General features: G+C 45.8%; 1 protein-coding gene across 2 annotated transcripts in view; it reads right to left on the reverse strand.

Moving 5' to 3' along the window:
- FAT3 (FAT atypical cadherin 3) overlaps positions 1–26,774 on the reverse strand; it is a 643,002-nt gene that overhangs the window by 26,848 nt on the left and 589,380 nt on the right. For both annotated transcript variants that reach the window (XM_038568333.1, XM_038568332.1), the window contains exons 17-21: positions 25,816–25,959; positions 22,570–22,767; positions 18,929–19,727; positions 8,056–8,190; positions 5,829–5,986 (exon numbers count right to left, since the gene is read on the reverse strand). In XM_038568333.1, coding sequence (XP_038424261.1) covers positions 5,829–5,986; positions 8,056–8,190; positions 18,929–19,727; positions 22,570–22,767; positions 25,816–25,959 — 1,434 coding nt within the window. The remainder of the gene's footprint in view (positions 1–5,828; positions 5,987–8,055; positions 8,191–18,928; positions 19,728–22,569; positions 22,768–25,815; positions 25,960–26,774) is intronic.

Raw genomic sequence — 26,774 nt, forward strand, 5'->3', positions numbered from 1 at the left:
GTGTGTATTGTTGAGTGATGGTGGCTGGCCAAGAACTGCTGGCTAGGGACTGGTCCCCCATGGAGACCTGGATTCTACTGTTGCTGAGGAGATGTGCTGGCCTGTGGTCCACCCTCATCTGTATTTCTCAGAAATGCAAGGTGGCTTGAGGATCCAGGGAATGATGCTGGACCCTTGTCTTGCCAACAAACGGATCTTGGGCAGGACACGATTAACAGCCAGAGCCTGTGAAACGGAAGGTACTTTTCTGGTCTCTTTGTGTGACCCAGCAAAGGGATCTTGGGGAGGCCAACATTTGAGTCATGCAAGGGCAGCAGGCCTTCCTTTAAGATCTGCTGACATCAGGAGTCCTGTGCCAGAATCTGGGCAGAGAACACAAACTTGTGGAGAGAGGGAAGGGACCACAGATGTTCCAGATCTCTAAGAGCTAACGAGGTATGTCAGACAAATTCATAGAAACAGACAGACTCACTCTTTCCAAAACGTGTTTGATTTCGGACAGCCTGATAAGGATTTTCACGATATCACTCATTCTCATGAATGGGAGCATTTCTCTACCTCTGCCTCCGTATGTTGCACAGACAACTGATTCTTAGGGACTCCCATTTCTGCCTCTGTGGATTCTCTAGCACCTTCTCTTCCTGCATACAAAGTTTATGCCATGAAAGCACGTGTATAAGGAAGGCAGGGGGCTGCGTGAACAAGGCAGAGCCCTGGGGACATACAAATGAAGACTCTAACTCAGGCTTTGTCATGCCACACCCAGGTGACCTGAAGAGAACTGGTTAGCCTCTCTGGGCTTGGGATCCCTGATGCGGTGAGCAGAGATAACTGCTGTGGCTTATTTCACAAGGAGCCTGTGTCCGTTGCAGAATGGCTAGCTACCTCGTACATAGTACATGCATACTCCACTCTGAAATCCAAGTGTATAAATGTAAAACGACTGGAGGCAAATATTTATGTTGTTTTCTGAGAGCTTTCATATGGAATCTATGCTGTTGCCTTGGTCATTTTTTTGGTTCAACCAAATGGACTGAATGGATATCGCAAATCATACCAGTATATTTGCGCAGGAACAACTCCTGGGTAATATCCATATTTTTATTTCAATATAAGCAATAAAATGATCGAATGTGACTTTGGGGAGTTCCTTCCTCTGGCACAGTCCATCTGCTGTTATGCTCCGTGGCTACAGAGTGGTGTCCCCAGACTATCAAGGAAGATCTGGTGGCAAGGGTGCAATTCATCTGAGGTTTTATAAAATGATGTATTCAATTAATATATTACTCGGTCCATTCCCCTCTCCAACCCCACTCTCTACCTCTGGGGATAACAACCAAGTCACAAAATCATCTGGGAGAACTGATGTAGCTCTAATGTACCCACTGACATCGCTGTTCTGTAACTAAGAAACATAAATTTATACCGGAATGACACTGAGTACAGTTAAGTTTGCTTTTCTGTTGAGAAAAGTTAACAGCAGCAACCTGCTGAATGAAGAGGAAGCCTGGTGTCTAGACCATCCTTAGCCTTTGGAAAACAAAAGTGATTTGTATCCTCAAAATTCTAGGAGTTTGGAATTCTAAGTCTTGGTTAGATGACACACCACAGTGCTGATGTAAAAGGCAACTTTGCAAAAGTTAATCTTTTCCTATCTTGCATGCATATGATGCTGGGGAGACCAGAGAAGGCTTTGATGTCTGAGTCTGTTCACAATGGAAACTCGTGCTCTGATCATATTTATTTTTTCTCTGTCTCCAGAATAGGGTTGACTCAGTTTGAAAGGATTTCTCTTTTAAGGGGACAAAGCTTTCTCAAGTCAGAGGGCAAGCTATATTAATTGAAATTGTACTGTGCATGAAACTGTAAAAAATTAAAAAAAAAAAAAGTCCATAGCAAAGACCTGAAATGGTATTCTGGGTTGGGGGAGGCAGGTAGGCAATTTGTTCAATGAAATGCATAATTCACAGAGCATGGCTCCGATGTTACAAGATATTTAGGTTTTGTCTGAAATCAGTGATGCACTTTAACCTGGATCTTGAGTGGCTTGGGGCTCAGAAGACAAGATATCAGAGCTACAAGAATTCACCTTGTAGGAAAGTAGGATTTTGAGTGAAAAAGTATAAATGATGGCCCAAAGTCTTACTGCTTCAGATCCTTGGTGCGTGGTGCTAGCAAACGCACTAAAGCCCCAAAACTTGTAAGAGGGTTATTAAATATTCTTTGTAAAGGGAACTTTTTGAAAACCTGTTTTCAAGGCTGCCATCAATAGTTGTCTGGCTCAAAAAATATACCTTAGGGGTGCCTGGGTGGCTAATTTGGTTAAGCACCTGCCTTCAGCTTAGATCATGATCCCACGGTCTTGGGATGGAGCCCCGTGTTGGGCTCCCTGCTCAGCAAGGAGTAGGCTTCTCCCCCTCCCTTTGCCCTACCCCTTGCTCTTGTGCTCTCTCAAATAAATGAAATCATTAAAAAAAATGCCTTAAATGAATACATTATCATCCCAGTTCTCCAAACCTCTTCTTTTGATAAACACTTGTAGTACTCCTGACTGCTTGCTTCCTTCAGAGGGCCAGATCCACTGCTGACTAGTTATGTTGGGGCAAGCCCACAGATTCTCTCTGAACTTGTTTCCTCACAGGCAAAAAAGGGGGAACTCATATCTAGGCACAGGAGAGTGAGAGTAAAAATATATGCATGTATTTTATAAAGTACTTTGTAAACTTTTAGGTATTTTATTATCATCATATTGCAAATATTATAAGTTAACTCACTTCTCAGGGATACTCTTACACAGATCCTTGAATCTCAGGAGAGCTTCCTTGTTACTTTTCTATGTTGGAAAGATCCGGCCACTCCAAGTGGGCTGTTTTAAAAGCTAAATGAGCTTTCCCTGACCATCTTCTTTTTTATTCCTGGGGTTTTAAGTTAGCCATGTCTGAGAATCATCAAAACGAAGCCATGTGTCATCTATAACTTCCCCACAAAATGAAATAATGACATTTCTAGATTAACAAGCTGGGACTTTTTGTGCTTTCGCTAGGATATTGGGCCCAAAAGACCGATACAGGGAAAAAGTCATAAATCTCTCTCAGTGCTATGACGGGTTTCTTTCACAGGTTTGAGAAGAGCCACAGAAGCCATTCCACCATTTTTATTCTTGTGTTGGCTTCCAAAAAATTCAGAGTCATGGTTTGTGTTCAACTGACACAGCAACCCTTGGTCTAGATTTTTTAAGGATGATATTTGCTTTTCCCACTGCCTTGGTTGGGTCTCAACCTTTTATTTTCATCTTAGGGATGCTCTGATCTTATTGCACTTCGGTGTTTATGGTAAGCCTGGAATCTCTTCTGGAAGAAGATGGGGTACCAATGGTCGATAGAGGAATGAGCACCTTCACTGTTGCTAAGAAGCAATGGGGCTCCGTGTTCACAAGTATTTTCATTTCTTGAGGTCCCATGCAATTCTGCAACTGTCTTTGAGGGCTGCCCTTTACCCCTATAGATCATCTCAAGGACTTTTTAGAGAATGTACTCTAACTGGGAAAATATAAACAACCAAGAGGTGCAATTTAAACAAAGCATTTCAGTGTAGTCGTTGATAGTCGTTGAACCTGAGTACAAGGCACATACTGTACCTAAAGCCAATGAAATTAAATCTTGCATGAGGCTGGAAATGTTAAGCAAACAGATTCAAATCCCCTAAGTGGATATTCCTGGCGACTGTAGAAGAATATCTGCAGTAGTTCAGTACAGCTGTGTCCTGCTTTAGGCAAACTCAACATATGAAAAGCAAACTCAGCCCACAGACAGATTGGGGGTGATTATTCACATCACAAAGGGATTAATGGAAGGGTTCCTTCAAACAGCAACCAACCATCGTTTATTAGAACTCCATTTACAGAGATTCAATTTACACAACTTTCAGAAACACGTTTGTTTCGTGAAATACAATATACCTTAGGAGCTAGAGCTGCCTAAAAGCTTTAATTATTCCTCTTTTCCATCCCCAGGGACCTGCACATTTTAGACCTTTGCCAACGAAGTGTCAGATGACAAACTCCATTTTAGGCCCTGGCCATTCAGGTCCAGTGGTTTTGTTCGCTCTCAAATGTAATACTATAGAAGAGATCTGCTAAGTGGTTGCCTCATAAGGAAGTTCTGCAACCAGCAGTCCTGTTGGAGCTTGAAGGAGGAGCGGAAAATGGGTAACATTTACACCAAGTCCCTAGCAGCTACTAATCCTGAAGGGGCCTAGCACTTCCCCAGCAGTTACACAAAACCCCATCTCTCAGGGCGATTTAGGAAAGGATCTGCCAACCCAGGGCTGGTCGCCTCAGGGGCCAGGAGGTTATAAAGACAGGACTTTGGTCTTTGCATTTTTCTTCCTCCACCATGCATCTCTGATTTGAACTCACTGTTTGCTAAAAGTGTGCATCCCTTGCTTCTCTGGTTTTCTTTTAAAAACACTGCTCTCCTTCCCAGAGCTGAAATTATTCTCAGAATTGAATGAGGGCAAGTAGTGGGAGAGTCCCCATGAGAAGTTTAAACTCCAACTCCCCGCTTACTTCCTCTGGCCACCATGGAGCACCTGGCAGTACCAGAAGCAGGTAAGTAAAAGTCTATATGAAAGGGGAAGCCACAGGCATTTAATATCCTACACAATTTTCTCTCTCCAGGATTAAAGCCTGTGTCACCTAATCAACTTGGATGTGACCTATCAAACAATCAAAGGACAAAAGTTATAAAGGCTCACCATGATCCCAATTAAGCCCAGTGATAGAACCCTAGGAAGGAGAAAATTGCCAGCCATTTCCATTTGTATGGGCACTTCCTACTGATCAGACTGCATCTGCCTCTGAACACACTTCCAATGGGCTGGGACAGTAACCTCCTGAGAATAGCGTCAGATTAAATCTCTCTCCTTCTCCCTTCTCCTCCTGGACTGGAAGGCGTCCTTGGGTCGACAGATGCCCAGAATGTGGCTTTTGATGAAATGTAGCAACAAGATGGAGGGCTGGGGGGAGATCACACAGAGTAGCAGCATGGAGTGAGAGAGACTGGAGTGAGAGAGATTGGAAGGCAGGTCTGGGCCTTGACGCTCATTAGCTGGACAACCTTGCATAACTACCTTAACCTCTCTGAATCTCTGTTCTCTCCTTGATCAGATAGGGATGATCGTTTATAATACATTTATTATAGTAACTTTGTAATTAAAAAATAAATGAGGTGCATAAAGCGGTTAGTGTTGTTGTTGGTTTCATGAAGGCATCCAAAGCCCTGAGCTGCATACAAATGCCAGACTTGCTGTCAAGGAAGTCTGGCTGCTTTGGAGCGTTCCTGAGGCTGGCAAGGATTTAATAATTGGGCTACTAAGGCCACGATAGGACACATGGAACCTCCTATAACTGAGATCTCCAACTTCCTCCCCAAGTAAGAACAGAGGTCACCCACAGAGGTCAGTGGGGATCAGCCCACGTGGGAGAAGAAGACACAGCCAATGTTTTTCAAGGACCACCCTTGCCGTGGAATTGATTAGGAAGTGCATTCTAATGAACCGTTGCATGATTACAGCTCAAAGGAGGGCAGCCCTTGAACCCACTCTAGAGAGACATGTCCCAATATCCAAAGAGCCAATTCTGAAGCCGAATGTATAAAAGGAAATGGGGTGTTGGCACACTTCCCGGGACTGCTGGTGTTCCTCTTTGCCCCCAAGCCAGTTTCTGGTCTTCTGAACTCAAAAGACAAAAAAGATTTCACTCCCCAATCCACGAGCCAAAATATTAACATGAGAACCGACTGCAGGAAAAGATAACCCATTTTAATTACCTTCAGAATTAGGCAGGGATTTGCTCTGGTGTACATTATAATCCCGTTGCTTTGCAGGGTCCGCAGACGCAGAGCTAGCCGAAAGTCTTCTTCTTTGCTATTTTCAGAAAGCCGGTATTTGATGTAACTGTTTCCAGCAAAGCTGAGAGAAGTGTGCCCTGAGAAGACCATTAGGAGAAGACATATATACTATGAACATCCAGAAACAGTCAGGGACACATGAATTCACCCAACAACCACCAAGCGAGTTGATTAAAGACTGTGGGAAGTTAACGAAAGCACTGAGGAAAAGCTGCTTTTGATGATAAACGGGTTCTTGCCACTTCAGGCCACACTTTTCATTCCAAAGTGAAAAGAAATATTAATGCATCAGATACCACAAAATCTCAACGGTCTCCTGCCAATGGGAACTTGGTACATTGTACTTGGTACATTGTATAATCTGAAGTTTCTTAGAGTCTCTATTCCCACTTTAGAATTAGCTCTGTTGAAAGATACGCCCTTCCTGTCCACCACCGGTCACTTACACACTCAAAAACTTTCCACTCCATGAAACAAAAGAAAGATAAAGCCATTTTTAAAGAGTACTCATCTCCCCCCAAGTATCTTAATGCCAAATAGCCAACTTATGTCGTCTGCACTAATGCCGAAAGCAGGACGTTTATGTCTTGTTCCCATGCCGTCATGACTCTACATTATGATCATGAATTTCAAGGCTTGCCTTTCCAGAATCCTCAGTGCTAGCCACATCGCCCAATTCTGAGTTCACCCTCTTTTGTACTGACTCCCAACTTTATGTTCCAACAAGCAAAATGATGCTGAAAAGCTGTCTCACTGGAGGAGGGGTGGGAAGTGTGAAAATATATTAAATGGAGAAAAATCATGGACAATCAAAAGTTTTCTACATAGAAAAGAGAAGGGAGATGGGCAGAAAAGTGACATCTCAAGTTAGGAGACTTGATGGCTTTGTGGTCACCCTCCACACCCACCTGCTGGACACACAGGGTGTGTGTGGGGGGGTAGGGGCAGCATAAGTATCTTTCAAATCTAAGTCCCAGGTGACTTCAAAGGCACGTATGCCAGTGATCTCTTCACTTCATGGGCAGCTCTGTTCTTGAAATCATCTATGAAAGAGCTGTGGCTTCCATGTTTGACGACAGTGCTTCTCTTGGCAGAGGCTGAATTGCTAAGACCCAATGGTTAACAAAGTGTTTTGCATATAGTAGGCATAATCATTTTGTATTCCCCCTGTAACTGCTATTATAATCACCACTTAAAAATATTTCTTGGATTCCAAAAAGGATATCAGTGTACCTGTGTTTTATTTATTTATTTATTTATTTTTTTTAAGATTTTATTTATTTATTCATGATAGTCACACAGAGAGAGACAGAGAGGCAGAGACATAGGCAGAGGGAGAAGCAGGCTCCATGCAGGGAGCCCGACGTGGGATTCGATCCCGGGTCTCCAGGATCGCGCCCCGGGCCAAAGGCAGGCGCCAAACCGCTGCGCCACCCAGGGATCCCAGTACCTGTGTTTTAAATACATTCTCTACCCAAAAGTGAGTTCTACTGATACCAAAAATGAATACTTCTAGAGTTTAGATGTGATAGGGAATATGTGAATCCAGCAAAGTACTGCAAATGAGAGAAGATCAGAAACAGGATCATTTGGATCGAAATGATGTAAATACGTTTCTTCCTTTTTCTTTTTTTCCCCTTAGGACACAGAGGTCCCTCTCCTTTGGGAACATCTCCAGTGGAGAGTCTGCTTACTTGGTGCTCTAGGCCGGCCTGACTCTATGGATGGTCAACTGGACTGGCCCAGCTGTACCTTCTGTTGAGCTCTGTTTTGTGGCTCTGGGATGTACAGCCCTCTGAGCATCAAAGGCCATGCCATGGATACTCTGACTTCTCTGCCTAACCAACAGCCTTCTATTTTCCAGTTTATACTCTTAACATCCATGGGACACGATTGAAAGCACATGTTGTGGTCTTCCTGTCATACAAGGAGTCCACGGCCATTGCATGTTTCCTCAGCAAAGGCTGAAGCTGTAATAAATCCCAAGAACATTTGAGAATGGATGTTAGCTGTGGTCCATTCTGAAGGTAAATGTTGCATGCAGACAGAAATGTCTCTGAGAAGAGCTAGGGCAATGCAATTTACTCAAGGGCAAGTGCTTCAGGAATATGAATTTAGACCCTCATAGTTCCACCCCACTCTGTACCTGAGCACTCGCCGAGCTTTCCTGGTGGACACTGGCAGAGATACGGTCTCCTGCTGGCTTCATAACCAACACATTGCATGTCCCCTGGACATGGCTTCTCCATGCAAGGATCATTGGACCCTGGGCACAGTCCTCCTGTGACAAAAGGGAACACACATGATCAGTACACAGGGAATCCCTTACATTGTAGGGTGCACTGTAATGGTTCAAGAGCTGGGCTCTGTAGGCTCTTGTGACAAAGAGGCCAACCAGAAGCAGGGACACCTGAATGGTCTTCACCTGGTGTGTGCACCCATCAGATGTCTCTGAGTCTGCCAAAAGCTCACCACCAGACTCAAGTAGGTTGGCTGAGAAGAATAAATAGAGCTCTTCCTCATAGGCTAAAATATACTAAGGTTGTAACTGGGCCAACTTTAACTGAAAAAAAAAAATCACCCTACACAGCCTCTGGTGCAGTGGGGTTCTGCATCCTGGTACCCACCTGAAGGCACTGCTCGAGTTTTCATTTGTCCTACACCCTCTTCTTGCCCTGAAAATCTTTGGGGGGGGTAGACTTCAGAAGATATTAGCTGTTGTTTTCAGAGGGGAAAGAAAAAAGATGCTTCTAAGGAAAAATGTGACTAATTCTAAATTGTGCAGGCACACTTTCCATTGTTTCCTAGTCCCTTCTGCTACCTGCTCTTGTATCGATTAGCTGTAAATGTGCCCTACCGCCTATCAAAAACAGTCAAATTACCCTGGGCAAAGATAGGTTTTCTGGCTACCTGTTTGATGTTCACAGCACAGTGAGATGAAAGGTTAATCCCTCAGAAAGAAAATCCTAGAAAACAGATTAACTGATGAAGGCAAAATTCAGGACCTAAGTGAGTCATTTCAGAACTGTGGTGATGGCAAACGCGGGCCCACCAGCAGAAGCGCCCGTTTCAGAAATCTTGGGTAGTTCAAATGTGATTAGGCCACTTTCAACGTGGTGAGAGTCTGAGCAGTAAAAGGACTCTAGAAAAGGAGACACGACTGAAAAATTGCCCATGACTGAGTTAGTAGTGGCCTAAAGGCGCACCAACTCTGCAAACCAAGAACATGCGGACATCAGCAGGTTTTTTCCTGGGATGATCTGACCCATTACCATGCTCCCTTCCATCCTAACTCCTTCCTTATCATTAAGCATATTGTCCCATTACACAGTCATTTCTTTGTCCAGAAGAAAGCAGAAATTTAATTCTACTACATATAAACATTTAAAAACTGTAATCCTTGAGAAGAGCAATATAAGTAGCACCAGCAAACTCAGAATTTGTAAATCCTATTTTCCACCAGTTTAGAGCTCAGCCATAAAAGATACTCTTGGCAACAATCCAGCTTACAAAATCTTAGAAGATGAAGGGATTTTCAACTGAAAATTTGGAATGATCTCTACAAATGGTTCTAAAAGACGTAAGTGCCCCAGAATACATCTTCCTATTTTCGTCCTAAGAAATCTTTACTCCTACCATGTATTTATCAACATTTATGCAACTTAAAACAGCCATGTTGCCACCTTATGATCTGCTTCAAAGGGCTTCTGATAACCAGTTTTTAAATAAGTTTTGGTGTGTGCATTCTACAAAGAATTTTTCAGGGCCAAAGAGGTGATAAACCTGGACATATAAAGATGAAAGCAAACAATACCACCTCTTCCTCCTTCCCTCTAAGAGACAATGAGCAAATACATGAGGACAGTACAATAAGGTAACCACTTTGATAGAGGTACGTGAGCGCAACCAGAGAAGGGACAATTGTGTTTCCCGGGAGAATGTCAGAAGTCCTCACAAAAGAAGGGAGCATTTTAAATTCAGGCTTGAGTAACAAGGGACTGTGTTTCATGGGAATGAGCCAGTCCTAGTGAGTGGCTCTATTGCTTGCATGTGTTAATGCTCATTCATGAAAAGTTGCCAGCTGACTTTTTCCTGTCTCCATGTGTGGCTTCATTTCAGTTTCAGATGGCCTGCACACTTCCTGGTTGCTCCTAAATGCAGATGCTCAAAAATGCAAATTCAGCCCAACGCTAACCTTGGCCATGTGAAGGTGGCCATGTGCATAAATGAATCACAAAACACATCCCACCAAATGGATGTAACTCTGAATTACCTGGGCATCACCTTCTCATCAGACACAGAAGCAGTAGTTTATATATTTAAGAAATCTGTTTCTTCCCATTCCATGGATATGTCTTTTTCCATGTCCTACTTTAGCCAGCCAAAGGATATCTTTCTTTAAATTTCTGTTTCTTTTTTTTTTTATATTTTATTTATTTATTTATTTTATTTTTGATAGTCACATAAAGAGAGAGAGAGAGGCACAGACATAGGCAGAGGGAGAAGCAGGCTCCATGCACCAGGAGCCCGACGTGGGATTCGATCCCGGGTCTCCAGTATCGCGCCCTGGGCCAAAGTCAGGCGCCAAACCGCTGCGCCACCCAGGGATCCCTAAATTTCTGTTTCCGAGACACAGCGACACACATCACCTTTCTACTCTAGTGCAAGGCTACACTGTTAAGAAACTGTGCATTGTCAAAAGTCCAGTTTAAAGGCCACTATTTCAAAGGGCTGGGAAAGAGGGCTAGATAATTTCAGACCCGTGACAGTAAAGCTATTTTCTCCTGCAGGAATTATGGCAAGATTAAAAAAAAATTGCTATAAGCATATATAATAAAAACTAAACAGTATTTCCGGTTAAAACAGCACTTGAGTACGTCTCCCTTTTATCCACATTCTTAACCTTTTCTCTTACCATCAGCCCTGCGCTAGTAGCTGGCATGTTTTTTACTCTGTCACCATCCCTCTTATCTTGGTTTAAAGCCAAAGCCACTCAGACCAGCAGCTGGGGTTCAAACTCACAGCTTTTTCTCTTTTCATCATGTTATAACCATAGAACCCATATAATTACATCCACTAAATTAATGGATTATGTTAAATTCAGTGCCCATTATGAAAAGTCTAGATGGAGGATATATAAAAAATTACATTAATGCAAGTATTATAATTTGTACATTCTAAAAGTAATAGTAATATGCCTATTGGATATATAATAAGTATATTTCTATTCATTCTAGCATCCATTGACTTTGATAGGTTCTTTTTCTTTCTTTTTATTTTTAATAGGCTTTTTAAGGCAAGGGGGACAGTTCTTGGCAAGTGATCTATCTCTTGATGCATGAAAAATCCTCTGGGGCCCCCCCTCACCAAGTCCCAGCCCGGCACCGCAACAGTGGTAAACATTCAGACTCCAGCTGCTCCTGTCAGCTCACTCTGCTCATGGTTTGGTCCGCTCTCCTGTGGCTCAAAAGAGCAGGAAGGCAGATGAGAGTCTGGAGGTCAGGGTAAAACGTAATGTCCTCCTTGGCTGGGGACAGATGTGAGCATGTGTGTAAAATGCAGTCTATTCAGAATAGGGATAGACTCTGCTACGAAAAACGGTTTCCCCAAATTAAATATTCCCCATGTATGTTACTGTAGTTCTTCCCTCCTTATCAATTAGGATAAGCTATTAGGTCCTTTCGGACATATATATTGTCAGAGGGACTTGACTTTTGGACGCCAACTCTGAACAATGTTGTGTGTCCCTTGACCTCAGATATACCCAGATGTTTGGGTCCCAGGGACACTTTTCTGGGGATAATAACCCTCTTTTCAGGAAAGCCCGAAATCCTCTAGCAACATAAAACCCAGTATGCTTTAAAGGGATGCAGTGGGGTTAACTTGTTTTTAGAAATCATGTTTATATCATCCCCCTTTCATGTAAGTATATACACCTATTATTGTAGGAGTCTTCAGTGCCTTATCATGGTAGTGGTTACGAGACAAGAGTGTCAGGTCCCACTGGCCTCTGGGAGGAAGTTTATCTTATTAACTATCATTAAATAATCCCGGTTTAATTAACTTGTGCTGTGATCAGTGACAGCTTGGTGGGGTGGAGGCTCTAGACCTACATGTCCTGCATCTCCAGGCATCCATCAATTTGGTGCCAGAATTAGCATGAAGGGAGAAGGGTCCCACTTTATCAAACCAACTGACACCATTTGTTGTGGCAGGACAGAAGGATGGGATGTTTTTAGCAAAAAAAAGAAGACAAAGCGGGCAGAGAGAGCTCTGTTCCCCATGCCCAGGTGCCCTCAAGAAGCCAGCACAGTGTGACAGGAAAGGATCTGCACTGCCAAGCAGCAGGCCTGAATCTTGGCTCTGACCAGCTATGCCACTTATTTACTGTGTGGCTCCAAACAGGTCACTTGACCTCTCTGAGTCTCGATATCCTTTTCTGAAAAGCAAGGATAATAATTGTCCAGAAACTTGTGAGGATTAAATGGGCTAATGTATGTGAAAGCAATTTTTAAAGGGAGAAACTTCAAGTAAAAACAAATTATTGCAGGATCTCAAAACTGGAGACACAAGTTTGACTCAACCACATGGCAGAAACCTGAACTCAAGTGTAACCTTTCTCTTGCTGTCTTTTTTGGGTCAAATTCTTGATTTGCAAATTGATAGATGATATGAAACACTGTGTGCACAGGAGGTATGAGATAAGGCCTAGAGCTTTTTTATTAATAAGCGTCTCAGGCCACTGTAGGGTCAGCCCCTCGGCTACCTTGTCTCAAGCAGAGATATTTTTTTTTCTCTACTGCCTTGCTGCCAGGAGAAAGGTGCATGCAATGTGGCTATTCTCTTAGAGAAGGTTTCCACATTCTGAAGCGCTGCTCAGGTGGAAAAATAGGTCACTTTCTACAAAGCTGACAACATACAATTCACTGGAGCAGAAGCTTCAGAGCTTTGGAACCTGCACAGAAAAGAAAGGTGATCCTCTTGGGGTTTTTGGAGGGTCTCACTGCCATATTTATGGCTCTTGCCTGTCTCCCCCAGAATTCCCGTAGCTACTGGGATTAAGTCTATGCCTTGAGCTAATATATCAGTATCTACCTGTGATTATTATCACCAACACTTTGAGCTGATTCAGCCTCTTGATGCCTCATTATATTGTAGATCCAGTAACTAATGGTATATATCCTAACCCTAAATTCACACACTTTGCCAAGATGCCATGCCTTAGCAAATGCCACACAAGTCAATAAGCTTTCCTCTTAATTCTTGGCCCACGTAAAGGTTTAAAACATATTCTCCAGAGGTCTCTTGTATCTGAAGTGGTCTCTTCTGGTTCTCCTACAAGCACAGATTCATCTGGAATGGTGTTTGCGTGGCTCAGCTGTATTTTCTGAATGATTTCGCTGAAGGCTAAGCACAGTTTCATTGAAGACCTCCTCTCTGGGGCAATTGTGGGTGGGTGGAATAGATAAGGGAAGATCCACATGCTGAGAAGCTGATGTCACCACCAGGGTAGACCCCTCTAAACTTCTGGCATTTTGGAACTTGTGTGTACTGGAGATGAGGGATCTATAGGGATGTAGCTGTTATGAATGCAAAATGCAAACTCCCCAGTTTGTAGGGGGAAACTGGTTAAGATTCAGACTACACTGAAGGTTATTTGAAGCCACTGGAATGGGGACTATTGGCTTTCTTCTTTGAGAGTTAGCCTTAACGAGCCCCAGGCCAAGTGCACACCCAATCTCAGATTTTTCTCTGCTTTTAAAAAACTTTCAAAGCTAAGTTTTAACTGTCTTACTGCCTCGCAGAAGCCTTCACCATTTTATTTTATTGTGCTTATTAGAAGTGCATTACCATGACTGCCTATCACAGACTCCATTTACCTGTCCCACGGTATTCCTCCCCCGGACTATCCTGACTCCTTACCATTCTTGTCGTTCGTCGAGCACATGATGCTGGCTCATGCTCCATGAGGATGAGGGCCATGGCAGCCTCACTTACTACTATACTTCCAGTCCAGCATCCCACCCAGATCCTGACTCAAGCAGAGATATTTTTTCAGCAGTCAATCACTGCTGAGGGAATGGGCAAAGGAAAGGGTACCCCATATTCTTGGGCCTTTCTCTTTGCTGCTTTCTCTGCTTATGATGCATCCCCTGCCTGGCAGAGACCCAATAGGACAAGCTTCACTGCTTCCAATGCCTTTCATGGACTCCTCCAATAGGACCGAAGACCCCTCCTTGGTGCTCTTCTGTGCCCTAACTGTATCACCTACAACTGTTTATAGCTTCTATTTGTTTGCAGCCAAGGACCAAAGGAACTCCTGCAGATTGCCTAAGAAAAGAGGATTCAAAGGGTCATAACAGCTGCACTTGAATATCTGGAGGGCAGCTTGTATAGGAGGAATTAGATCAGGTTCTGGGGGGTTCTCATGGATGGAGATGTGTGACATCACAAGGAGGTGGATTTGGGTGCACACAAAGGGAGAAGATTGTCCGGGCCCATCTTGTGAGGTTGGCTGAATTTCTGTGCCAGGGGTGGAGTGAATAGGATAGGATGTCTATCATGGGTGGGCAGTTGGATTGGGAACAGTCAAGTTCCTTTCAAACTTGTGCAGAAACAGTAGGGCACCGTGCTTGGGACTGGCAGCTGAGAAGCATGGCACAGCCATTTACGTAGCTCTGTGACTTTGAGCAAGTCAACTGATCTTCCTGAGTTTTAGTTTCCTCAACTTTGGAGGAAAGTTAATGATACCCTTCCTTTATGGTGACTATGAGAGCCAAATGCAATTAGCTATGTTTGAAGAACAGAGCAGTCACTGATCATAGCTCAGTAAATGTTACTTTGTTGTCCCTGCTTCTTCCCTCCATGCCTTGGCTCTCATGCTTCTTGGTCTGGAGCACTGCCCTGATTCTAGGCATCCTTTCACATCTAGCTCAGTGGGCATCCCCTTCATAATGTGCTCCAGTGTTGCTTTCACCTCCCCAACATAATCTTGTGACACCACTGTATCCCATGGGTGGGGGCAGGACTGCTGTTGCTCACACTCTACCTGGCTACTACCATGCTTCACCCATGGCTGATGCTCCTTTCACTTTATTTGGAGCTCTGGCTGTCACTACCATCAGCACTCTGGTCTTAAGACTCTGATGGTCTCCTAAACAGTCCATTCTCCTGGACAACTATCTCCCTTTTTTAAATATATATTTTTTAAGATTTTATTTATTTATTCATGAGAGGGGGTGTGTGGGGCAGAGACACAGGCAGAGGTAAAGCAGGCTCCATGCAGGGAGCCTGATGTGGGACTTGATCCCAGGTCTCTAGGATCAGGCCCTGGGCTGAAGGCGGTGCTAAACCACTGATCCACCCAGGCTGCCCTGTCTCCCTTTTGATAGATATTTCTATCAGACTTTTGAAAAGTCAATGAAATTTTAAAAAATGAGCAATCAGCACGGCCCTGTGGGCTGTTTCTGATGCTCTGTCCTCTTGCTTTCCTTATAGGAATGCAAGGGATCCATCATTCTCTGCGCATTTAAATTGGTGTCAGGCTTTAACTGAAGTGCTGATGTTCATTAAATGTGTAGTTTACCAGGAGTCATCTCATGACATCAGAACTTTGTATCTCTTAAAGTTATGTTCAAACATGATGCTCCATGGTGGCTGGAATTTAATGAGCCTATTTGGCACTAAAATTCAAGTCTGCTTTCATTTTGTCAAAGCAACTCAGCATTTTGGTTCAAGATGCTAATTTTGTTAATTGGGCCCAAAATCTGTGTGTGAGAGAAAGATGAGTTGGAAGTTGGGAGGAGCATATTGAGGCCAGATCTGTATAAATATTGCTACACAGTCCAGAATAGGCAGCTACTTCTATTTATCAACGTAATTATTCCACAGAGTGGTGGAAAGTCCATTTATTGTTATCTGCCAAGCTCCCAGGGTAAACCGAGGAGTAGTCAATACTGGTTGTGCATGTGCGTGCGTGTTTTAAGGGGGGCATTTATTGAATTCATTTACCTCTCCATCCAATAAATGAGAAAATGCCTAAAATGCCTAATGCTTTCCTTAACAGTTTCTCACTGTATTTTCATTAGAGGACACTTTAGAGGAAGTGTGAGCTATTTCTATTTCTAACGAAGAGCTTGCCCCCTGAACCTGCAGGAAATCTTTCTTATCTTATCTTGCTGTGAGATTTCTCCATGTTTGCTTTCCTGACCACCAGCATCACCCAGGGCTACTTGTATAGACTCCTAGGCTCCACTTGAAACCTTTTTTTTTTTAGATTTGAGTGTGGGGCTAGCAATGTGCATTTCTGGTAAGCCCCAAGTGTGCATGCTGGTGTCTGAGAGCCCCTCTGCTGTCCTGGGATGGTGCTGTGAGGCTACTGATCAGTCTGCTGGGGAAAATGAGGTGATCCAAGTATTCTTATAAGCATATAGCACTGGGCTAATGATTCACAGGAGACAGGAAAGACCCCTGTTCTTCAGATGGAGATAAAAGAGGAGCCCAAGAAAAGCCTTTTTTTGAATCTGCATGCCATTCTCTCCAGTTGTACCGTCTTGGGCAGGGCACCGAGTTGCCACATTTATCAAATGGAGATTATTGTACATCACCTGCTGAAGATGGAACTGGGCCAGATGACCTTTCCAAGTGTTTTTACTACTGAAATCCAGTATTTTATTCTACAGCTTAATTACAAGAGTGACTTGAAGGTTAGAAGAGGCTCTGAGATGAGCCTGAACTGACGTACAGCGTTCTTTGAGGAAACGTTCACTTTTCAAACCAAGAAGGCCTCTTCATGGGATGCCCGAGGGTTGAATCACAAAAGCTTCCAGCATTCTGGGTTTACTGGGCATAGAAAGGTTTATGGGGACCAGAGAACGGAAGTCCTGGGCAAGGACACCACCTCAAAACTCCCTGCACTTAAAACATTAATGTCTCATGAAAAACCTCCCTCTCTCCATTAAAAATCACCCGTTAAAATTCCTCCTTATTTTTTTTTTAATTTTTATTTATTTATTCTCAAGAGACACAGAGGGAGAGGCGGAGACACAGGCAGAGGGGGAAGCAGGCTCCATGCAGTGAGCCTGATGTGGGACTCAATCCCAGGACTGGGATCATGCCCTGAGCTGAAGGCAGGCGCTCAACCACTGAGCCACCCAGGTGTCCATAAATTCCTTCTTTCTAGAAATTCTGCCTAGTCTCGGCTCCTCTGTCTCTTCTTTTTTTTTTTTCCTCTGTCTCTTCTTGATGAGCTCGTACTCACACCTCAAGACCCCGGACGTAGACAGTCTGTGGTGTAGAAATGTCACAGAGAGCTTCCCTCTGGCCATAGCGGGGATCCTGTCCTTCCTATTCTCTGGCATTTATTATAACATTGTTATTGCAAATACGTACTTGCAAGCTCACCAACCTCACAGTAGCCAGCTCCTAAGGGCAAGGACTGTGTCTTTTCCACCTTGAAACTTTAGTGCCTAGCACACTGCTGCCACCATAGATTTTTGCTGACTGACATGAGTTCTCGGAGCATGAGGATTAATTAGCTGGTTTAGTTTCTCCTGCAGGGTCTACCCTGTCCTGCAGTGAACCTCTTTTGAACCCTGCTGTGAATCACTGCATGAAGGCCCTCGCAGAGCTTTGGTGCATAAATCAGTTTGCCTACAAAGGAAATCTAGGTAAAGCCCGGACAGCTGGCATTCATAAATCCTGCATGTTGGTGGCATCTGCCAGAAATGCATCGCATCTAGCATGCATGCGTTGAGTTACCTTGGAGCTTATTTACATATTCAACAGGTCAGCTATGACAGTATCTATCTGATGGAAGCCTAGAATTCACTGGGGACCACAGGGTGAGTGACTGGCACTTTTCTGGGCTGTGTGGAGGCTGCCAGAATGTCTCTGGGAGGGATCTGTGATCTTATGAGCTCTCCTCTGAGGAGCTTCTTTTCCAAACTGCAACCAAGAACTTTCTATAGGGGGAAAGAGGCCAGAGGCTTGCCTGTCCCCAGTTACCTAAAGGGATGTTTTACAAATGGCCTCTCTTCCGGCTATGGCCCCTTTGTGCCAAGTTCATGCTGGCTAGAAAAACTCTGGGTGTAATTTTCTGAGAAGAGGGCAGTGAATTTATGGCTGCACATGTCAGAGAGGAAAGGAGGCAGAGAGCAATACTTCTCGCTGACCGCTGTGGGCCTGTGACTCTGGGCGGCTATGGCCTCTGACCAGGAAAGGTCAAGGTTTGGGGACTCTGGTTATATCAACAAACTTGAGCCATTCCATCTCCTCTGCTCTGAGGGCTGAATCCATCCCTTGGCTGAGCTCCTAGGTACGTGGCACATTTTTCACAGAAGCAAATCTGAATGCTTTTACCCTTGGCAACAGCTTCCTAACTTGTTGCCCTGCCTCTGGCCCAGCCCTGGCTACTCCATTACCCTCTGCAGCCGGCACACTCTTTGTGAAAGCCAGAGCTGGTCCCGTCACTTCTTCACTTCACATCAGCCCACGGCTCCTCCTGCCTTCGGACAATTTCTACAATTTTCTTCCCGGCTGAAGGCCCTTGTGTGAACCCTGGGCCTGCTCACAGATCTCATGTCATCACGCCCACCCTTCCAGGGACAGAACATCTCTCCCACTCCCCTGGTGTGGGCTTCCTTCCTGCCCTGAACCTTCCTCATACAAGCTGCTCCCTGGCCTGGAATGTTCTTCCTTTGCCTGTTCTCACATGTCTGATTCCTACCTATGCTTTATCCCAACCTGTCAAGTCCTCCTGCAGGATTTCGTACTTCCCCTAGCAATACTTAACGCGTGGGATCCTGCTGGCCTGCTGGTCTGTGCTGCTCAGTAAGCTATCTGCTCCATGGGAGTGGAGACTCAGCCTGTCCTGCTTCTCTCATGGTGACTTAGCGCATGGTAGGTGGCCAGTAAACATCTCCCTGAATGAGTGAATGGATGAATGCCTGTTTATCAAGAATGGCAGCCCAGTCTACTCAGATCGTGGGAAACGTGAGGGAACTCCAAACCACACTCACCGTTACAGGTGCAGCGCACATTCCTGTAGAAACGCGGGCACACGAAGCTTATGCGTGCCGTGCTGTAGGTCATGAGTGCATGGGAATCCAGGGACAAGCCTTGCTCACAATGCTGCTCCTGGCAGTCCAGCCCTGAGCAGTTTTTCTCCAGGATGGCTGAGATGCGCATGATGTTCTCCAGATGTCTCCTGGCATTGGACAGCTTCTGGATCAGGTAGGCTGGCTTGTAGAACTCACTGCTGTGCATTTCCACAGCAAACAGCATGTCCAGCTGGTTGGTCCCCGCTACGGGCTGGATGCTAATGATGCGCAGGCTGTCCTGCTTCTGGGTGAGGACGGCGTTCCGCAGAGTGCGCCGGAAGCCATGCATGTGCAGCCCCACGAAGTCCTCGGGGGACACGTTCTCAAAGCGGATGGTGACAGTGTTCTGCAGCATCTCATGCACTAGCTGTTCCACATGCACCACCACATCGATGGGCACCTGGAAGCGTCCGTCACTCACTGACACATTCAGGACATACTTGCCGCTGTCTAGACCCCCCAGGGCGATGATCTTCCCATCGTGACTGTTCACTTTGAATAAGCTTTTCTGCTCTGATTTCAAGGAAAATGTGAGCACATCATACATGTCTTGATCTGTGGCATGGATCTTCCCAATGACCCCACCAGGAAAATCGTCCTCCATGGTGACAATGTAAATTTCCAGGGGGATGGCCGTGGGCTTGTGAATACTTTCTTCAATGACCCGCACATGGATGTAGGAGTGAGAAACTTGCTGAGGTTTGCCTGAGTCTTTTGCCTGAAACAGCCAAGAGGGAGAAAGGCAAGGAACTAAGAAAAACCAGAATAATTTTAAAAACAACAAAACTCGGGTGGCCCAGGTGGCTCAGCGGTTTAGTGCCGCCTTCAGCCCAGGGCCTGATCCTGGAGACCCGTGATTGAGTCCCACGTGGGACTCCCTGCGTGGAGCCTGCTTCTCCCTCTGCCTGTGTCTCTGACTCTCCCTCTCTCTCTCTCTCTCATGAGTAAATAAATAAAATCTTTAAAAAAACACAAAAAACAAAAAACAAAACTCAGAGAGAGGACATTTATTCCTTTACTCATGTTTGCTCTTTCTCCATCTCGTCACTGCCCAGGAAAATACCGAAGGCGCGCACTGCAGTAAGAGGAATGATTTATCACCTTAGGGGTGCACATGTATACTCTGTTATGGACAATAAAATGTGTCCACACAATGTAGCCATTGGGGGTGAACAGGGAAGGACAGAGGGTGCTTTGAGATCCAACATGCCTGCAACACACTGGCCTGGTTTTCATTTTGAAACAGAAGCCACGGGGGAACCTCATGCATACAGTGGTATTCTCACCGGGAGGACCAATCTTTGTTCTTTTTGGATTCTTTACCTTTGATTGGGCCAGAGAACTCCTTTCTGTACATTCAAGAAATGACATCGGGTGTGAATTACACAATATTACGGTTTAGGATAAAAAAATGGGATGCAGAAGGGAAAAATAGGTAGCCTGAAAAACACTTTGTCTTCCTTCTATATACAGGAATTGATAGAAGCACCCCTCCGACAGCAGATCTTCACTGAACACCTGTCACGTGCAACATGGTGGTAGTTAGTGCTGTAGAGCTCCAGAGATGGGTAGATTCCCATGGACCGGGTCTGCACAGATGTCAGAGGATGGAGGGATGTGGTGGATGGACCTCGCAGGTCAAGTGTTCCCAAGGAGATATGCCCTTGTAGGTGGGAGAGTTAAAGCAGGGACTTGGGCATCAATCACATGGAGTTTGAATCTTGACTGCCATTCTCTGTGTGTCTACCCTTGAGGACGTTACTTATCATTTCTGAACTTCAATTTGTGTGCCTTTAAACATGAGGATAATAGCAGAATCTACTTCACAGGGTTCTGGTGTTGTGCGGATGAAAAGACACAGTGGTTGCGAAGTGCCTAGCACAGGCCTGACTCCCGGAAGTACTTAGTGCATCTGAATTAATGTGATTAATCATGTGAACCAGAGCTGCTGAAAGGGAAAAGTCATGCAGGAACAGATAAGTTTAACAAATCAGGCTGAACTTGAAATCAAACTGTGGAAGGCCTCAAAGGACAGCAATGAGCATGGACTTCATAGGCCAGACAATGCCCGCTCATATGTCAGCGAGCAGAGGGGTGACAAAAGGGCATGAAGCCTCTGGATGGGAGGGCACTGTTCAGTGGGCCTGTGGACTGAGCAGGACTGGAGAACCACATTTGCTCAAGGACCCTGAAATTCAAAATCAGAGCATGTGGGGCTGGAGTTCAGCCTACAGATCCCAAGTTTTCAGGCACTAGGGAGCCACAGAGGCTTTAGTTCAGGGCAGAAGTTGGCCCACCTTTTCTGTAGAGGGCTAGATAAGGAATAGTTTTAGGCTTTGGGGTTATAGGATCTCTATCAATAATCAACTATGTTTCCAGTGTGGGAGTAGCCAGAGCATACATAAATGAATGGATTAGGCTACGTTCCAACAAAATTTTGTGTATAGAAACAGGGTGAGGGCAAGATATGGTCCAGAGGCTACAGTTGGTGGAAGCCTGGTTTAGGGCACTGACAAAACCAAAGTGGAATGAGTAATCTGGGAGGGATACATCAGGGATACATAGGGATACATCAGGAAAGCATGAGGAGTCACCCAAGAGGCTCCTGCAACAGTGACTATATGAGGAGGTACAGAGTAAAGTGAGGCAAGGAAGGAAACGTGACTGATGCACACAGGGACCTTGTGAAGGCAGAAACTTAGCACTTGGTGTAGTTTAACTTTAGGGACATGCTCAGAGCCGAAAGCCATTAATTCGGAAGGTTTCATGGAGCAGAGTAAGCCATAGTTTATTCTAAGAAATAATGAACACAATGAAATGCTATCCAAACATAAATAATAATTATTGCTACCATTAGTAATGACTTAGGGTTGCCCTCTGTGGCATCTGCGAATCAAAAAGTCACTTAGTTTCACGGATGGGACCCAAATCTTGGTACAGGCAAAATTAATTCCTGAGAACTCATTTTCTGCTCTTAGCCACACCCTTTCCATACTTTGGCCTCTTTGTCCTATTTCATTTCACACAGGCCATTGATCTTGAGGAAGCTGACATGCTGGGAGGCCATGGCCATCTGAGTGCTTGGTCCCCTCCTGCCTCTCTGGGACAATTTACCAAGCAAAATTCTGCTTCAGAAGCAGAGGCCACGATATGCCTCAATCACATTAGGACAAAGACTGGGAGCTTTGGTGGGTGGAGTAATGTGGCAACTTCTACTCAGTATAAAGCAGCAAGCCTTGACCAGTTAGTGGTCTTGGAGGGTCAGTTAGAACCCCGGGAGTTTTTAGAATGCAGGTTTCAGCCCAGCTACTGTCTGGTTGGCACAGCCTACAGGATTGTCCCTCTGAACAATGACGCTTCCCTTCCTTCCTGTTCAATTTCACACAAAGAGGCCGCTTTTATTGGTGTGAAATTGAATTTGAGAGTAAAAGGGGGAACATTCCTGCACAGTAATGAATTCTGTTGACTTGCTCAACAAAGAAAACCCATCCAACAGGCACAGGCCAAAGGTGGCCTGATGCAGACAGAGGACGGGCTGTACCTGGACAGACGGGTCATACCTGGACACACAGCACGTACTCTGGAGACTCCGTGTGCTGGAAGACCACGGCTGATCGCAGGATCCCATGTGGGTCCAGCACGAACTCCTCTTCTTCGTTTCCCGACAAAATCGAGAAGGAGAAGGGAGGCCCATTGTGGAATGAGTCCCTGTCTGTCACCACCAGCTGCAAGATGCTGGTGCCTACTGGCTTATTTTCCTGCATAAAAGAGGATATTAAAAAGGAAGATAAAATTACACCTCTCTTCACATTGAAAAAAAAAAAAACCAAACAAACCATCATTACTGGCGAGAAAACAGGGCTTTGAGCAGAAGGGATTCCCTGTGATATTATCTTCTCTTCTGAAAATAGGCGGGTGTCTGCAAGCATCATGCTCTGCATCCTTGGCTGCCTCCCCTCCACTGCCCCTGAGACGCTGAGCTGCAGGTGGGAACATCAGGACCTCCCAGGGTGGCACCAGCTCCATCTTGTCCTTCATTTCCCTGAGATCACCTAAGCAGCTCTGGGGAAACAGGGTGCTCGCCAGCCTTTTGTGAGTAGGTCGGAAGGCCCCTCAAGGCCAAGAAAGCATCAACCTTTTGGGATGGGAAGGCACTTCATCACCCCCATCACAACACGATCATGCTGAGGCCCAACACTGACATGGTGTCACAAGATTGGACTTGCTCGGGGATGGGGTGGGGATTGGGGCATGTCCTGGCAACTTCCCAGCAAGTACACAAAGGCATATGCCGGGTGGGAAATGGGCCTTGACACCTCACCCCTCTGAACACGGTTCTGCCGGGTTTCTCGAGAAAAGAGCAAGGGGGGTAAACTATTCCTCAAACTGAAAATGAAGAGAAAGAAAATCCTTCAAGTCATCAGAATTTTTGGAAACCCTGATGTTATCATTCAAGCATCATGTTACAGAACCTCTCTGCCTTTTCCCCAAAATAGAGACACAAAGGCTCTTTGTCACCCCTTCTTGGGGCGAGGGTTCTCCTTAGTCCGATAACGCCAAATTAAATTCCTCTGTAGCTCAGGCATTGGTTTTCCTGCCCTGCTCTGTTTAGACTTCGGTATCACCACAGCTTGGGCCTGAAGTCAGTTTCATTAGTTCAGGCCTTCTGATGACATCGATTCAGCATTAAATAAGTTTGGGTCATGGAGATGGAGACCATGATACGCTGCAGTGTGGACAGGAGTCACGTACGGGACAGGCACACTCAAGCTTTCAGGGCTGAGTTAGTCTTATGAAAACCATGTGTTGGAATAAGGAGATTATCCTGGTTTGGAAAAAGCAAGGAATGTTCTCTGAAGGAGAAAGAGAAAAGGACCTTTAGGACCTCTCATTTTGTGCCTTCTCTCAAGTGGCCTTTTCTTTGTTTTTAGATTTTTATTTATTTATTCATGATTCAGGGAGAGAGAGAGAGAGAGAGAGAGAGAGAGAGGCAGAGACATAGGCAGAGGGAGAAGCAGGCTCCCTGTGGGAAGCCTGATGCAGGACTGGATCCCAGGACCCTGGGATCACACACTGAGCCAAAGGCAGATGCTCAACTCCCGAGCCACACAGGAGCCCCTCAAGTGGCCTTTTTGTCATCAAGAACTAGCCTCTGTTTCCCTCTGGCATTAGCCACAGCACTGCCTCAGCCCTGCACAGAATTTACTATTTCGCGGTGACAGCATACTCAGCACCACACAAAATAGAAGATTTATTGATTTGTTTGCTCACTTTATAAAGGCCATTTCCTCCACTGGAGAGAGAGGGAGACAGAGAGAGAGAGAGAAAGAAAGAAAGAGAGAGAGAGAGAGAGAGAGAGAGCCAGCCCCAGGGTTCACTATCTGAGAAGGAAGGGGGAGAGAGGACAGAGCCAGGCCCCAGGGTGACAGGAGCCACGGTCACTGCTCATGGCTGCGATTCTTGTTTCTCCTGTGGTGCATGTGGAAATGGTCTGTCAGACTGATTGATGGGTGTCATAAAACTGAATGTTCAGCAAGCAGAGCCCATTTTGTTTTGGGGTGAGCACACAGAGGCAAGGCGAGCAGCTCCACCCTGGGAGGCAGCCCAGGAGGAGGGCAGGGATCTTCAAGAAAGGGAAATGCGAGAAGGTGCAGGCCCTGGGGGCAGCTTGGGGAAGCCGGAGAGGGGAGGAGAAGGCACGACTGCTGGAAAGAGCATCAGAGAAGAGAGGAAGACCAAACTACCACTGGTGAAGGAATCAGATTTCGCTGACAAAGTGGGAGGCAAGAAGCAGAGGGCTGCTTGCTTTCTGAGTGAGCGCACCCCTCCTCCCTGCTCTCCTCCCAGTCCTCCTCTGGAGGTGGGGAGCCTGCTGCCAGACGTGGCCAGACGCAGTCTTGATGTTATTCCAAAGACGTCCCTCCAGACCTGGCTCACTCTCATCTTACCTTCTGCCCACAGAGCCTGCAGCCTCCGCGGGAGGCGATTCTGAGGCCAAACTGGATCAGGCAAGAACTGGGTCTCTGGACGAGCTGAGGCCCCCTCACAACACATATATCCATCCCCCTTTCCTCTGGCTCCTCCAGGCCCACAGTGGTCCCGGACTGGCTTCCCTGAACCTCCCAGAGTTGGGAAGTGGAGGCAGCTCCACCCCTAGCACCGAGCTCAAAAAGATGAAACATCTTTTGAATGAAAAAATGGATGAGAAGAAGAGTCATGCCCTCCTGAGAGCACAATATCAGTAGTAAAGCTACTCCATCCCGCAGCGTAATTCTAAGTAGCAGGTGGATTTAAAGTCCTAAACAAATTGCTTATGGAAGATTGATTTTAATGAGCAGCAACTCTTTCCTGATGCCCAATCTGTCTTGGAGAGATGAGACAGTCTGCAACAATCTCCCTCCGCTGCTGGGACAGCATGGAGAGGCTGAAAGGCAGCCTGTGGCTGGGGAGAAGACAGGGCACTTTCTGCAGAAGGCTGACCCGAGTTCAAATCCCGAGTGTGCCACCTTGGATGAGCTACTGAACCCCTCAGGCCCTTAGCTCCCTCACTGTGGAGCCGGGGCTGCCTCCCTCTCCCATGTCATTGGGCTGTGATGGGGACAAGCAGTACACGCAAAGTGCCCGACAGTAGAAAGAACCCAGTTGGCAACAGTGCTCACCAATACTTATCAGTCAGTTGCTGGGAAGAGTCAGGCTCTTTTATCAGGTATAAAGGAAAAAAAAGAGACGACATGATGAGTGAAACCAGAGAGAGGAGGAAGGCTGAGTGCATAAGGACTAGTGCCCGGCAGGCAAGATTTGCTCACCTGGATCACAGCAGTATAGTTAGCAGGGGTAAAGACTGGGCTGTTGTCGTTCACGTCTGAAATGTCAATGTTGACGGTGGCAGTCGACGACATCACAGGAATGCCACTGTCGACTGCCTGGACAAGCAGGGAGTATCCGGACACCTGCCAAAGCACAAAGGGCCGACAGTAAAGCACTTCCTCTCCCCTGCTCACACTCTGAGGACCTGCACACTCGGCTCGGCTTTGCGGGAGATCGGCCACCTTCACTCTTGGTTCTCTAGACCAGAGTTTCTCAGCCTTGGCACCCCTGACATGTGGGGCCCGAGGTGATTCTTGCCTGCTGGGGGCTGTCCTGTGCTTTTGTAGGATGTTTAGATGCATATCTGGTCTCTACTCACTCGAAGCCAATATCACTTTCTGCTCATTCAGGACAACCCAAACTGTCCCCAAATGTCGCCAAGTCCCCTAGAGGGGCAAAACCATCCCTGGTCAGACCTACAGCTCTTGGCCTTCGTTCAAACACAACAGCTGTCACGCTGATCTTATTTATCAGTTCTGATACCTCAGGAGGAATGGGGATATACCACCCAGGGAGGCTTTTCTGCTTTTTAGCACCACTACTACGACATCTTTTCCCATATTTAATTTCACTTTGAAGACATATATTTTTAGTCAAAAAACACAATGCTCAACCTTGGCAGAGGAAGACTTTTCTGGATCATTCTTTCTGACCTAAATACCTTCAGATGATCCTTTTGTATCTGCTCCCCTAGGGCTAACACTGCTGATAAGACCAGGACCACAGGATCCCAATGCTGAAGGTACTTCTTTTTCGTTTTCTGTTGGCTGTCTGGTCGTGTTTGGTCGTGAGGTAGGGAGGGATGGAGGGATGGGGGAGGGCGGAGGGGGATGGAGGCTTTGATGTGGAGGTGAGGAGGGGATGGGGGAGTCGGACTTTCTTTTTTCTTCAGTCTTTC

Source organism: Canis lupus, chromosome 21 (assembly GCF_011100685.1).
Source record: "Canis lupus familiaris isolate Mischka breed German Shepherd chromosome 21, alternate assembly UU_Cfam_GSD_1.0, whole genome shotgun sequence".
Classification (NCBI taxonomy): domain Eukaryota; kingdom Metazoa; phylum Chordata; class Mammalia; order Carnivora; family Canidae; genus Canis; species Canis lupus.